Consider the following 15,137-nt stretch of genomic DNA (forward strand, 5'->3'; position numbering starts at 1 on the left):
TCCCCCCTTCAGAATTATTCCTAAATCCCTAACTCCAGCAGAGAATCCTAACTCCTTTCAGGGAAGGAGCAGCCCAAATAAATATAATTTGGGAGAAGAGCCACCCTCTCCCCCCAGACAGGGAACTCTGGGGTTTTTCTGTTCTGGGCTGATGTTGCCACATCTGTTTACACTGAGAACACAACGATTCTTAAGCTTAAGTATTTTGCTATTTTAACCAAAGTTTAGGCTCTGCAGCTCCCACATGTGCCATCCAGATCATAAATACCTCAGGCAGAGGCAGCTCTGAGGGCAAATATCCAAAACTTCTGCTCCAGAGCCTTCCACGTTGTTCTAAAAACCTCAGCAGTGACCCTCCGGTGTTTTATTTGGAGATTGTTCCCTTTCATCCCAACACTTCCCTCTTGACTTCTGAATTAGTTTCAGATACAAACCTAATCTAAATGTTGGTATTCTCAGGCCTCATCGAGTTTATTTTCTGGTGCCTTCTCTCCCCCTGCACATAAATATACACATCCATATGTTTTTATACAAACACACACATGTATGAATTTAATTATGGCAAACAAAGGACAGCTGGATGCTCTGCAAACCAATCCAGTGTGCCTGAAAAACACTTGGAACCTGAAACAGCAAAGGCACTTACCTCTGAGAAGAACGTGACTGATGTCATTTGTGTGAAACCACAAATATTTATTTTTAATGAAAAAATACTTAAAGTGTGCCACAGTGTCCATATATTCATTTGAATAGTAGTACAAAGATATGTATTTCTGAGAAAAAGTCTTAACACTGTAGAAAATAAATGTGGTTCTTAAATTATGTCAAAAGAAATCAGTAAAAAAGTAATGTTTTATACACTGGAATAAAATGAAACGATTAGAGAGAATAATAAATTATAATTACAGTATTTCAAATATTTGCCTCATGCTTTTTTTTTTTTTTTTTTCTTTTTTTTCTTTTTTTTTTCCTCTTCAGCATTAGTTCCTAAATGTGTCACGTAGGATAGGGCCCTCAGAAGCCAGAATGGGCTTCCAATGTGAGGAAAATTGGATGTGGAGCTGAATAAAGTCCTGGAAAAATGACACCACTGCTTGTTATTCACGGGTACATAAAACATCAGCACATGGCAGGTTTAGATTTGTACTGAACATGTATTTTTTTGTTAATGGAAATCAATTTAGGTTTGGTTTGTTGTTGTTTTTTTTTTTTCCTTTTTTTTTTTTTTAATCCACTATTTTTTTTTTAATAGTTTAATGAACTAAACAGCAATTTATGGTCATTAACAAGGATGTCACCCAAGCACAACTGCTCATGGGATGCTACAATGCTGTCTTGGCTCTTTGTACAGTCCACGTGGACAGGAATTTGGAGTCCTCTCAGGCCTAATTCAGCACTGCAAAACGTTGAAAACTATAAAGTGCTTTGAAATACAAATAACCTCTCCTCTTTAGAAATAGGAAAACCACCCCTCCCCAAAACATGCACTTAAACCTGAAACCTCCATGCCACAGGTCCTGCAGCTCTGCAGTCAAACATCCGCTTTGTGCCGTTGGTTTTGAAAGTTTCCTCTCCTGTCCCCCAGCCCAAAAATTCAAAGAGTGTCTAAATTGGATTTGTCAGTCTCTTCTTGGTCTTGCTTGTACATGAAGGTGAGGAGGAAAAGGGCAATATCCAGAGATGACCAGTAAGCAGTGTGGGATGTGACTGCAGACCAGTATCTGCTCTCCACGAGACCTTCCCTGAGCTCAAAGTCGATCCTGTGCTCCAGCTCCACTGCAAAATCAACAAGAAAAGGAACAAGAGGGGATGTTAGAGCTGCAAAAAAACACCAGGGTGTTTCGGGTTCTGGTTTTGTTGTTGCACAAACAACACGTGCAATCTCTCTGTGTTTACATTTCATGGGGCACTCGACTAAATCAAGATTTAATAATGCAGAAATATTCAATGCACTTCATGCATTTAGCACAAACCTAAGAGTGGTGCTGAGTTCAGCTAAAATTAAGAAAAAAAAAAGGGAACTAAACCTGCTCTTAGAGGTCTTTTCCAACCTGAAAGATTCTGTGATTCTCAACTTAGGAAAAGACAGTTTTTTTTTTTTCAAGCAGCTGTTTTCCTTATAGTAACTCTGTAAATATATTTATTTATACTTGTTATGATAACTACAGAGAAATATCCAGCAAATGCTGAGGCCCCAGTAGGAAACTTTCTGAAACAAATGAATTTCTTGCATTTTTAGTTTCTATACAAGGAGACTACACCCAACACTACGAGCTCTTCCTGTAAAGTCATCCCTCCACAGCTCTGCCCTTTTAATATCCTGATTATTCCAAGTATATTTCAGCAGTTCCCCTTTTATTTCAATGGGCTGCTTTGATTAATGCCACATTCAAAGCAATTACCACTGCATTTTAACTGGGCCAACCTTAACCTATTGCAAAGGCACTTCAGCGGTCAGAAAATCTCCACGAGGAGCAATAAAAATAAAAAAAGGACAAAAAAAGAAAAAAGCCTAAAAGCCTGCTGAGCTACAAAAGCCAAAGCCTCAGACTGAGTCAAAAATGCAGCCATTTATCAAAGGCAGTTTGAAGGAATTTTAATTCTTGGCTGGAGGAGGACGGGAAGGGAGCATCGCACAAGCGTCGGCAGACACGGCACAGATCTCCCTGTTTCCCCAGGAGCATCCCCCCCCATTCTGCAGCCAGAGCCTTGGAACACCAGCAGACAACCAGAGTCATTTCCAAGAAGGAGAGTTTATCCAAAAAAAAAAAAAAAAAAAAAAAAAAAAGCCCCAGTGGCTGTGCAGGAAGGCCACTCTGAGAGGCCGTTACAGGAGCTTGGGCAGGAGCCAAACCCTACCACAGCCCTGTGTGAGCACAGCCTTTGGTGGGGATTGCATCATTCAGCTCCCAGCTCTGCTGGCCTCTGCTCCACGTTCTCCTTCTATGGAGCAGGGATGGGTTTGGAGCACGGAGGGATGTGGGATCAGTGCAGGAAGCCCTCAATGTGCCAACTCACCCCCCTGGGCAGCTCCGTGATGTTCCCTGTCCTGCTGCTCCACTTCCCTCACATCTTACCCCAAGTTTCCTGCCCTCAAACACTGACTCAGACAGGTTATCTGTTGAAATTAGTATGAACAGACAGCAATCCATCATGTGAATGCTGTCACAGGACACTTGTGACTCTTTCTATTGCAAAAAATAAAAAAATCCCCTGTGTCCTGCAGCAGTGCCAAGGGGGAGCTCAGAAATAAATCCAAGGATGAATTTCCTGCGAGGAAGTACCTCTGCTTTTCAAAAAAACCCAGCTGCTAAAACTGCACTTTCTGTTCTGAGGAGTTCAGATCAGGACAAGGGCAGCTTCTGTTTCCAGTCATACGTGTCCTAAAATCCAGAGTGCTTCAGAATGGGAAATGTACAGGGGAAATTGGGAGCTTTAGGTGGGAAAAAGGGTTTAAACTGTCAGAGGGCAGGGTTAGATTAGATACTGGGAAGAAATTCCTGGCTGTGAGGGTGGAAGGCCCTGGCACAGGGTGCCCAGAGAAGCTGTGGCTGCCCCTGGATCCCTGGAGTGTCCCAGGCTGGGTTGGACAGGGCTTGGAGCAACCTGGGACAGTGGAAGTTATCCCTGCCCATGGCAGGGGGTTGGATGGGATGGGATTTAAGGTCCTTTCCAATCCAACCCAGGAGCAGATCCACAGAGTCCCAGAATGGTTTGACTTGGAAGGGACTTAAAAAATCATCTCACTCCACCCCTGCCATGGCCAGGGACACCTTCCACTATCCCAGGTTGATCCAAGCCATGTCCAAGCTGGCTTTGACATCCAACATTTATTGCTTTGTGGCAAACCCACGACAGCAAACCCTGTCCTGTGCAGTTATGGCATTTCCAGCCCCCCAGCCCACTCTTGTCTCCCTGGATCCACAGGCATCACTCACCTGTGGGTTCGAGGAATCCCGAGCTGCTGTGTGGCAAAGGTGGGGTCCCAACAGTCGTGGCCTTCTTCTCATCCCCCTCAGGTCCATCTTTTCCTGTCTCCATGGTCTGAGGGGTGGCACTGGACCGGCCAAACCTGGAGAAGAGCATCCCACCGAGGCCTTTCCCGATGCTCGCAGCTCCTGCACCCAGCACAGAGGGGAAAACACGACCCAACATCCATCAGTCAAACTGAAAATTAAAGTCACTGCAAGTTAAAGTCACTGCAAATTAAAGTCACTGAAAATTAAAGTCCCCTGCAGCACCCTGTTCATTGGAGCTGAGTGAAGGAAAACATTCCTGGTGCTTCCCCAGGGTGGGAATATCTGGCTGGAGTGGGCTTTGTTTATCCCCAAACTCATCTTGTGTGCCAGCAAAGGCTGGAATTTTAGAGGGAGATAAAAACCCCCATGAAATACATCTGCAGAGAGAAATCTGGTACTTTGAAGGATATGTTGTGATTCCTCTTTCATGAATTCTAAGACAAAAAAGCTTTCTAACAATGTTGGTGCCTTCTGCACTTAATAATCCCATTAGCAACATTTAAGACATTTCTCTTATTAAGGTTCCATTGCCCTAACAGACCTTTAAAAATGTTACATCATCCTTTAAAAGGACTGTTTTGGCTGCTCTGGAAGAGGGATATAAAAGTTAAGAGCAATTTTGTCATATTTTATCCTGACTCTGCTGCCACCTCATGGACAAGACATTAAAGTTATTATAGAAACCCCCCTAAAAAGCCACTCTGCTCTGAAATACCACATATTTCTACTTGAGGGAAAACTGCTTTTATATCCTTATTTGATTGGGAAGACTCCTGGCACTAGGCTTCTCCCAAATCCCACACAGAGAGCTAAAGAAAAGCCTTGAGTCAACAAAAACTGCAAGTGCATGATCAAGTATAAGCTCCAGTGAAGGGAATTTAAGCTCACTTAAACCAGGGCTTATTTTGACTCAGAAAGCCAGAAAGGAACAGAGTTTATATTAAACCAGCCTGAATTTCCTATTGTAGAACCATGAGTTAAAGGTAACTGTAATGGGTTACATGGTGTGATTTTCCTGCTATTTGCCAACACCAGAAAATGGAATCAGAAGACAAGCTTTAATTTAATTTTTTTTTCCATGAAGCAGAGTGGAAACTGTTAAATCACTGGGATGTTACTTCAACAAGGCAGACAAAAATAAGGCAGCAATTGCCTGAACTGCATCATCTCCCCCAAGCTTTGACTCCAATGCACATAAACTGGTTTTTATTTCAAAGTAAATGTCAGCTGGGATTACACCAAGCTAGACACCTACAGAACTCACTGAAACCATCCTCTGCCAGCAGGGATTTTGGGGGTTGGGGTAGATGATCATCATAGGTGACTTCCAACATCAGCCACTCTTTGATTCTGTGCAAGGGACAGGAATAGAATCATGGAAAAGTTTGGGCTGGAAGAGACCTTAAAGCTCATCCAGTTTTAATTCCCTGCCATGGCAAGGACACCTTCCACTGTCCCAGGCTACTCCAAGCCCTGTCCAACCTGGCCTTGGACACTTCCAGGGATCCAGGGACAGCCACAGCTTCTCTGGAACCTCAAGGCCTCACCACCCTCACAAGGAAGAATTCCTTCACACTATCCCATCCATCCCTGCCCTCTGGCAGTGGGAAGCCATTCCCTGTGTCCTGTCCCTCCATCCCTTGTCCCCAGTCCCTCTCCAGCTCTCCTGGAGCCCCTCGAGGCACTGGAAGGAGCTCCAAGGTCTCCTTGGATCCTTTTCTTCTCCAAGTGAGCACCCCCAGCTGTCCCATCCCATCTCCAGAGCCAAGTTCCCTTAGGGCTGTACCCCAACCCCAGGGAGGGTGTCCCATCCCAGCCCAGGGACAAAGGGGACATTCCCCAAAATGCTGGATGTTGTTGGAACTCTGGAGGTTGAAAATTGCAGGCTTTCTGTTCTAAAAGACACTGACCCTCCAGCAAATACCACATTTGATTTGAGGCTGTGGAACAGAGTTCCAAAGTTGAGTGACAGCACTGGGGTTGTGGGTGTGGAGTTTGAAGAGAATTGTGTGATCTCACAGGGTGAAAAGCTTAGATTTAAGATTTTAGTATATAGTAATGTATGGGGCAAGATGGAGGATTTTGGGCATTGTCTGGGTCCTTTTTCTTCACCTTCTTCTTCATGGCTTTGGGTGATTTTCTGTAATTGGTTAATAAAGTCTGCATTGTGGACTTCAAGTAGTTATTGGGTTTAAAGGAAAAATAATTTAGGTGACATTTCACAACTGGATGAATAGTCCTTGAAAAGATGTTGTAGAGACAGAGAAGTGCTCCATTTAACCTCCATTTTCTAACTTACTTATTTCTAAGTCTGAAGGATTTTTAGCCTGCTAGCAGCTGCTAACTTTTTCCCAAGGAAAAAAACTCTCAAGAAAATTTCTTCTCAAAACAATCTTGACAAACAATTCTCTCAAAACAATCTTCCTCCAGGTGGTGTTTTGCTGTTTCTCTGGTTTAACCAACAGGATTAGAGAGATGTCGTTCCTATTCACCAATTATGTATTGGAACACCTTATGAAAAGTAGTAAGAATTAGAAAATAAAGCCTTCTTTTTCTATGCTGTTTGGCTTCTGAAATACTTGGGAGTCTTTCTTTTGTGTCCTACAGTGACACTAGTTAGAGCTCATGGCTTGTCAGGCCATAACATAGCTAACAATTAATAAACACCAAGTCTGAACACAAAACTACGACTCCTGTATGTTAATCCCGGCTCTACCACCAACAAGAAAAGAAGCTAAAAAACCCAACAGGACGTCCTATCCCATCCCAGGGACAGAGAGGTGTCCTGGGTTGTAGTGTAGGATGTACACAAAGTATTTATTCTATCACCATCTCCATGAGCTGTTGGAACCAGGTGGGGCAGTGTTTTCCCAGGCCCCTCCTTTGGGCTCTTCTGCTCATGGCCCATCAATGCCTTGCCCAGGACTCACAGGGAACTCCCTCCAGGAGCTCTCTCTGTTTAATGGACCATCAAGGACCCACTGTAGGACTATCTCAATTTAATGGGCCATCAAGGATCCACTTCATGACTTTCTCTGTTTAATGGGCCATCAAGGACCCATTTCACGACTCCTCATCCCATTGGGAGATGCTCCCAATGCCCAGGGGGAGGAGCCAAGCATTCCCACCTGGAGAGAATCTGGGATTTGGGACAGGACAAGCAGCCCTGAGCCACTGGATTCCCAGAGGAGCAGAGCTCCCAGACCTTTCTGTGGGATCACTGCTTCAGGAAGAGCCCCTCACCTGGACTGTTCCCACCACCCTGCTCAGGTTGTATTCTGTCAGTTGTCTTTTGTATTATTGCATCTATTTTATTTTATTTTACTTTTTATACCTTTCTTCTCATTAAATTGCATTTCAGGCTTGGAGCCTCTCACTGGTTTTGCTTTCCAACCACAACAAGAGGACATTACCCAAAATGCTGGCCTTGCCAATGTTGGTGATGGACTCTCCGTAGTGGCGCCGCACCATGACCGGGGACGTGGTGGGGCTGGGCGCGGCCGAGGCGCTCTCCGTGTCCGGGGCTGAGGTAGTTTCTTTGCTGGGGTTCAGGAAACTTGGCTTCATGTGCTCGTAAGGGAGGGGGTTGGCCGTGTTGTACCAGTGGATCTGCACGGGTGAGATGTTGCTGTAGTGCTTCAAGATTAAAGGTTCCAACCTGTAGGCCTGGAAAAGGGGAATTCGAGGCAAAGATCAATCCTGGAGGAATAAAATAATCACTTTCACTTCTCATCCAGAGCTCTCTCCAACCTCAAATCCAGAGTATCTGTCCTGAGCAAAGCCTAGAAGGTGTCACAGTGCTGGTGTTATGCTGCAGTGCATCCCCCACACTTTAATAGGTGTTTTTATATTAGGAAAGAGTTTCAGTTTCACCCCTGAACTTATAGGGAAGATGAAATAGGGACTTTGATGCTCTTCTCACCATAATTGGCCTAGTGCCAGGACAAAAGATCCAAAGGTTGGATCTTTCAGCTGTTCCTCAAGAAATGTGGCTATTTTCTATTAGGCACTAAGCCAAAAACCCCTCCTGGATCGTTGAAGACTTAAGAGAGAGTACAAAGTCTCTCAGTGAATTTTCAGGGTGTCTTAGCAGGTGTAAGGATCCTCCCTGCACAGTGCACAGCTTTTATTCTTTTGTTTTGTATAGTTTGTTATTTTCTTATTTAATTAAAACCTTTTTTGCTTTTTTACAACACCTCTGATCAAGCCATCTTGCTAATTTTTCTTAAGCCATTTCTAAGAGGCTGCTGGCAGCCCTCACAGTGTGATGAACCTTTGTGGGGGCTAAAAACACTCTGGCCATATGCAGAGATTCATCAGTGTTATTCACTTTTAGTTTCAGAGCCTGGAAGGTTTATCAGCTGCACAGTTGCTTGTGAGTTTACTTTTGCACATCTCTGCAACACCTGTATTACACCACTTATACCACACTTTGTTACCAACACAAAGGTTACTCACAGATGGTTTTACTTGAGAGAACAAACTTCATTCTAACACAATCAAGAGGAATTGGTTATGTAAACATTTTGTTTGATGGCTCTTTGGTGACCCCTGTGCAAACCATGAGTTATTGTTTATTTAAAAAATATTTTCCTATTGATTGTTTATTTCTCTTTGTCCACTTAGATGTAGAAAAGCATCCTGCATTTCTTTATTTTAAAACTAAGCGAAGTTACTATTTGCAGAGTGGAACCAAGTGTCCCTGATAACCCAGGAAAATTCTGGAGTAGCTGGAGCAGAACGTGACCATGTTTGGAATGAAGTCTGAATATACTTAAATTCAGCTACTTTAAATAGGAAAGTTTCCCCAAATTGTTGTTGTACATGAAATTCCACATCAGATTTGCATCACAGAAGTTACCAAGGGGATGCAGATCAAAAGTCTGATTTGGTAACAGCCAACACTGGCTGCTGTGGAATAAGGAAAAGGCAAAGCTACACCAAAAATCCTCTCCCAAATACTATCAACAAACTTTTACTTTTAGGATTCTTTGGGTAAAAAAAAACCCCAGTCTTTGCTTTTCTGTATTATCTTGTAAACTGCTTGTGAAGCCTTTTTTAACAGCAAAAAATGTCTTTGCATAGATGATGTTTTAATGGAAGCCAGGAAGTTAAACTCAAAATCCTTGTCTGAAAAAATATTATTTCTTTTTTTAAAAAAATCAGAATAATCCCAAATCTTATGCTCTATTACTATGAAGAGAGAAGCAAAAAGTATGTTATTTATGGCAATTATTTGTAGGAAATGTTAATTCTCCAAGCCATTGTATAACAACCATTAACAGATAATCCTCTGCTGGAACACACCGGTGTTGACTCACACACACTTTGAAGATCCCACATTAATCCAGAGTTTACTTAAAACCAGGCAGGGTGAAAGACTTGAGGCTGCAATTAAAGACTCACCACTGGATCTGTGGGGTGGAAAATGTTCAGTAACCTGTTGCAGATGGTCCTGGGCAGGATGTGGTCCTGGCTGCCGCTGGTTCCGGGGCGGATCCCACGCAGGGCCAGGAACACGGCCAGGGGGGAGCCCATGCAGAAGAAATTCTCAACCTGGGGAGAGATTTCATTCATGTCAATGAGGATGGAAATGATCCTTCCTAACATGGCTGGATTTGGTTTTTCTCTCTGCCTGATTTCGTGGTTTTAACGGAGGGACTCAAAGTCTTGGTCGGTCCAAACAGGGAAGTGTTGGAATCCTGGGCATGGAGAATTTTAGACTTTCTGTGCTCACAGGCACTGACCCCCAAGAAAATGCTGCATTTGACCTGAGAGCTTGGGAAAGGCTCCCAAAACTGAGTGACAGCACTGGGATTATAGATGTGTAGTTTGAATAGAAGTGTGTGATATCACATGGTGGAAAACTTTGAGTTTAAGGTTTTAGAATACAGTAATATATATATATTAAGCAAGATGGATGATGTAGGGCAGAGGCTGAGTCCTTCTTTTTCACCTTCTTTTTCACCTTCTTCTTCATGGGTCTGGGTGGGGTTTTGTAATTGGACAGCAAAGTCCCCATTGTGGATCACAGGTTGTTGGTTATTGGGTTAAAAGTAAAAATAATTTAGGTGTCATTTCTTAATTGGACAGTTTATCCTTAAAAGGTCTTGTAGAGAGAGACAGGGCTCCATTTTTTAGTTTGTCAGCTTGAAGTGCTGTAGAACTCATGGTTTGTGAGACTGGTTTGTGAGAATTAATAAACATCTGAGTCCAAACAAGAAATACCATCTCGAGCATTTAATCCTGACCCTGGCAAAAAAGAAGATAAAATGCAACAGGGAAGAACACCATAACAACAATAAATGAGGGTTAAATTGCCCTTGGCTGCATCTTGGGGTGCTAAAACCAAAAATCAAGTTGGATATTTGAACTTAGAAAAGGTCCACCAGCACTGGAAAGAAGAGTTTGGGAGACACTAAAGAAATGAGTCTGATTTCTCCTGGAGCTTCCCAAACCTCCTCATTCTTCTCCTAACCACCTTCTCCATGATTTTCTTGCTACACAGCTGGGGTTAAGTGAACAGAATGGTGCTTGTCACCAGTGCCACCATGTCCCAGGAGCAGGGACAGCCCACTGAGACACTCTGGTGTCACCCAAAGCTGCTGTGACCTTGCTCTCAAGTCCTGCCTCCAACACCAACTGAGTAAATCCAAGCTGCCACATCTGAGAAATCACTGAACCTGCATTTTGGGGTCATCACAACCAACCCAAGGTCAGAATTCAATGCTGACCCCCCACCCGAAACCCTCAGACATCACCTCGTAAAACCATCAGATGGAAAACTCGGTGGTGAAAGAGTCAAAATTACCTTTCAACCTTTATTTTCTTACTTGAAGAATTAATTTTACCATCATCAGATGCTCAGCCAGCAAGAGAAATTGCTGAATTTTTGCTAAAGGCACGTGGGGGATCCTTGGAGTGCCACGTGCCTGCCCTGTATGTCAGCACATGGAATGAGGGCATAGGAATAATGGTCCTTTTCATCTCTTGGATTCCAGTGCTGCACAAAACATTCCTCCTCCTCTGTCTTGGCACTGGTACCACCCCTCTTCTTCCAAAAGAAGTCCCAACTTGATGGAAAAAGAAAAAAAACTAGACCTTCAGTATGGTTATTCCATGTCAGGGGCAGCACAGCACTGCTCTGTCATTAAAATTGTCACTTGGTGCAAAGCTCCTGTCCTTTCTTCAACCCAAGTTTTACACAGATCTTGTGTTTTGGCAGCTCAGACAAAAAGCTTTTTCATCTTCAAACAACAACAGAAAAAGACATTCTCACTGCAATCCTTTAAACTGAGTAACCTCTAACCCTGTCCCTTCTGACATTCCTGTGTCAAGGATCTGAAAGGCACAATTATGGTTTTTCTGCTTCAGGGAGGAACCAGACAGTGCCTGCCAGCACAGCCATCTGAAAAATACACCTTGCCCTTAGCAGAGGATACTCAAAAGAGATGGGAAAACCCTCAAAAGGTAATTGAGGTGGTTAAATTCAGTGGTTACTTGGTGTGTGGCTTTTGTCCCACTGCTGTCCCATCATTTCTGTTGATGAACAGTGCTGGAGTCACCCATCCCTGTAGGGATTTAATGTGGATGTGGCACTTGGGGATGTGGTTTAGTGGTGGACAGAGGTCTTTTCCAACCTTAATTCTACAATTCTGAACTCCAAATCCTTTAAACTGCAGCCATTAGACTTGTCAGTGCTGTTGCAAGGTGGCTGAAGATCAGGCTGCTGAATTATAAAACCCACTGGGAAACAGAAGATCAAAATCTTTTTTAGAAAATATTTATTAATTTTGTTGTGTCTCCCAGAATCAGGAGTGAGGCATTTTCCTGGAGACATATTTACAAAATGACCTTTGAGAGCAGCCTTCCTCTCCTGTTTATGATTCATAAACAGAAGACTTAATGAATTTATTTGTATTTTAAGCAGAAGCTGAGACAAGGAGTCATCCATTCAACTTAGCATTGCAGTATTTTCATAATTAAGTAAAAGAAAAAAAAAAAAAAAAAGCAGAATGAGTCAACAGAAGTGAGGCAGCAGAGCCTTTTTGTGCTGGGCACAAAGGAACATGAGGTTCAGGCTGGACTTTCCTCCAGAGGAGTTTCTGCAGCCTGGGCTGAGTGAGAAGTGCTGAAGTATTTTGGGCCAGGACATTGCAAGGCCAGATTTAAATGGATTTCCATGTCCTAAGGAGCAACTTGAGGTACATCTTGCTCTTCTCTCCCCTGCCATGACTGAAAATCATCCTCCAATAAAAACTTTCCTATTTTCATACACTAGAAGGGGTTGGTGTCACACCATTCCTCATGTTCCCATGTTCTTCACCCCCTCACCTTTCAATTCCAACTTCTCTTACAAGGCTGGTGGGGAGAATTCTAAATCTTGTGATTCTAAATCTTAAATTTACAATGGGGTGTTGGCTCTGCTTTTAATTCCCCAGCTCTTCTTGGTCTAGCAGGTTATTCCCTGATCCCATCCAAGGACAAGCAGAGGAAGAGAGACAAAGATCTCTCCCCCATAAAAGTTCCCACTCTGGTGGCTTGTCCAATATTTTATTAGACTACAACACACCCCCATAAATCTTCATGTTTTGTGGGCTTTTTCCTCTCCATGGAGTCAATAATTTCATTTCCTCTAATATTAAGCACAAACCAAGCAAGCTGCTGTATTTCTTCTTGCATTTCTCCTGCCAAAAGCAATCTCTGTGCTTGCTCAACTCTCCTCCTTCATGTGGCACCAGTGACTCTGTCCCATCCTGGAAACCCTGAATTTTTTTTCAGTCCATAAAAGAGCTGCCATGAAGAGCCAAGGGATGGGTGGTTGAACAAGGCTGTTCTCTTTCAACAAACCCATTTCAACAAATAGGATGAGCAATCCTGTTTCAGTCATCCTGATGAAATCCTGCCTTGCCATCATTTCCATGGAAAGCTTTTCCCTCTGGAGTTCTGTCTCAAGCCACGGGAGTCACCAGTGTGAAGGTTCACAGGAAAAAAAAAAACAACAAAACAACAACTCCCTGTCATTAAGGGTAAAAAGAAAGATGAGCTGCAGTGGAAATGTCACCTGAAGATTACAGGTCTAGCCCATCTATTTAGGTAGATAAAGTCCTCTTTTATCTAAAGTTTCTTCCCCCTTTTCTCCTCTCCATCTAAAAAATAACTGTCCAAAACCCCTTCAGTTTTAAATGCAGCTCAGTGAAGAATAATCTTTCCCAGAACTGGGGGAGGACCAGCCTGACTGCAGCTTCCTTGATTGAAGAGATAATAGCCTGACACATTCTTTCAGGCAGTGATGAAAAGGAGAAAGCTGTGACAACATGAAGTATGGTTGGTTTCCTCTTTTTTTTTTACAACTCAACATTGACCTTGGCTTCCAGGAGCCCTTCTGAACTCATAAGGAAAGAAAAATGGCAAGTTAAGAAACAATAACCCATTTTACTCTCATCTATCATGTCTCATTTTTTATGGTTTAATACTTCAGGATGGAATTGAGCAACCAGGAAGTGTTGCACATCCCACCCAGGAGCTGGAAAATGCCTTTTCCCAAAGATAAGGAGTTCTAGCAATTTGTACAGCTGATTAGCAAGCAATCTGCTTCATGAGATTGAAAAGTGTGCTAACTGTCAGAGCAGAAGAGTCTGGAAGGAAAATCCACTCCTGGAGGAAATTCAATCAGATTTGCTCAGAGATGTGACATGTTAGAAGGAGTCCCCAAGGGAAGATGGATTATTCAATGGAGTAGAAGTGAAACTGGTTAAAAATATGTGATTGATGTAATCTGCCAAATGGTTTTTACCTTCCCACAGAACTCTGTGTGTGTATAATATAGTAACTAGGTTTATGTATTAAATATATTTATAATCTATATATTTACACATGTTTTATGTATTAAATATATTTATAATCTATATATTTACATCTATGTTTACATATTATTTAATGTATATAATGTATATACATGCCTATGTATAACATATATACATGTATATATATGTATATAATTACATGTATTTCATGTATAAAATCATATAATAGAACCCCTGAATGTTTTGGGTTGGAAAGGACCTTAAAGCTCAGCTCATTCCAACCCCCTGCCAAGGGCAGGGACATCTCCCACTAGACCAGGTTGCTCAAAATGTATCACGAATACAGAATTGCAATAAATAACAATAATCTATGAATACAACAACATTTTTACTTGTATGTACAGACACTACATCCAACATCCAAATTATTCTGCCAAAATCATGTCCAGGGACATGGGAAAAAATAAATATAAGCAGAATGACTCATACCACAGGTGTATTTTTACAGCAAGCAGAAAAAAACTCAGTAGAAACCTCTTAAACATACATACCTTAAATTTTAAGACAGGTGGTTTTGATATGGTGGATGCCTTTAACTCATGTAACCTCTCTTCTATCTCTCTCAACCTAGAAAATAGAGATCTGTCTGAGATCCATTAAAAAATGCAGCTTTAACCTCTCTGATCCAAACAGGCATTCCTGTGGGGGGAGGTCCAACAGTTTTTGTCTGCTGGGAAGAGAGAGTGATGGTGTCAGTATTTCCTGGAGCAGCCCAACTGATTAAGAATCAATGTCTGTCAAATGCTGTTTCTCTGGCCACAGAAGGGATCAATCAAACCACGACAATTCCCCTGTTCACCACCCCAAGCATCTGCCCACCCTCCTTCCTCAGGAGCTGCTGCCTCATCTCCCGTTTCCTTGGTGATTTTTGCAGCCAAATCAACTGTTTTGTTTTGTTTTAAACCCCCCAAATAACAACAGAGACACAGGAAATGGGGCTGGGCATTATGGAATTCTGTGGGATTTCTGGAGGACCCTTTCAACTACCACAAAAAGAAGTTTTTCACCTGCTTTTCTAGTTGGCCTGAATTAAAAAAGCAGCTACAATGTAAAGCACATGTAGAGATGAGTAAAACTGCTCCCAGTCCCAGTAATTTCAGAGGTTACAGGATGTCAGCAGTCTATTTTCCATCATTTCACAATGAATTGCTCACTGAAGGGAGAGCCACTCTTTCTCTGAAATGATACTTGGGATTTCTGTGGAAGCACTTCAGAGGATGCCTAAGGAGTGTGAAAATGGCCTTTTTCTCCC

At 42.6% G+C, this 15,137-nt stretch overlaps 1 protein-coding gene across 1 annotated transcript in view; it reads right to left on the minus strand.

Annotated features, from left to right (window-relative positions):
• Positions 1–668: 668 nt before the first annotated feature.
• The window catches only part of DDHD1 (DDHD domain containing 1), a 61,342-nt gene continuing 46,873 nt past the window's right edge, over positions 669–15,137 (minus strand). The window contains exons 8-12 of the mRNA XM_083863724.1: positions 14,377–14,452; positions 9,426–9,575; positions 7,433–7,685; positions 3,939–4,118; positions 669–1,776 (exon numbers count right to left, since the gene is read on the minus strand). Coding sequence (XP_083719850.1) covers positions 1,595–1,776; positions 3,939–4,118; positions 7,433–7,685; positions 9,426–9,575; positions 14,377–14,452 — 841 coding nt within the window. The 3' untranslated portion in view covers positions 669–1,594. The remainder of the gene's footprint in view (positions 1,777–3,938; positions 4,119–7,432; positions 7,686–9,425; positions 9,576–14,376; positions 14,453–15,137) is intronic.

The sequence above is a fragment of the Zosterops lateralis genome (genome assembly GCF_965231275.1).
Source record: "Zosterops lateralis genome assembly, chromosome: 6".
Taxonomy (NCBI): domain Eukaryota; kingdom Metazoa; phylum Chordata; class Aves; order Passeriformes; family Zosteropidae; genus Zosterops; species Zosterops lateralis.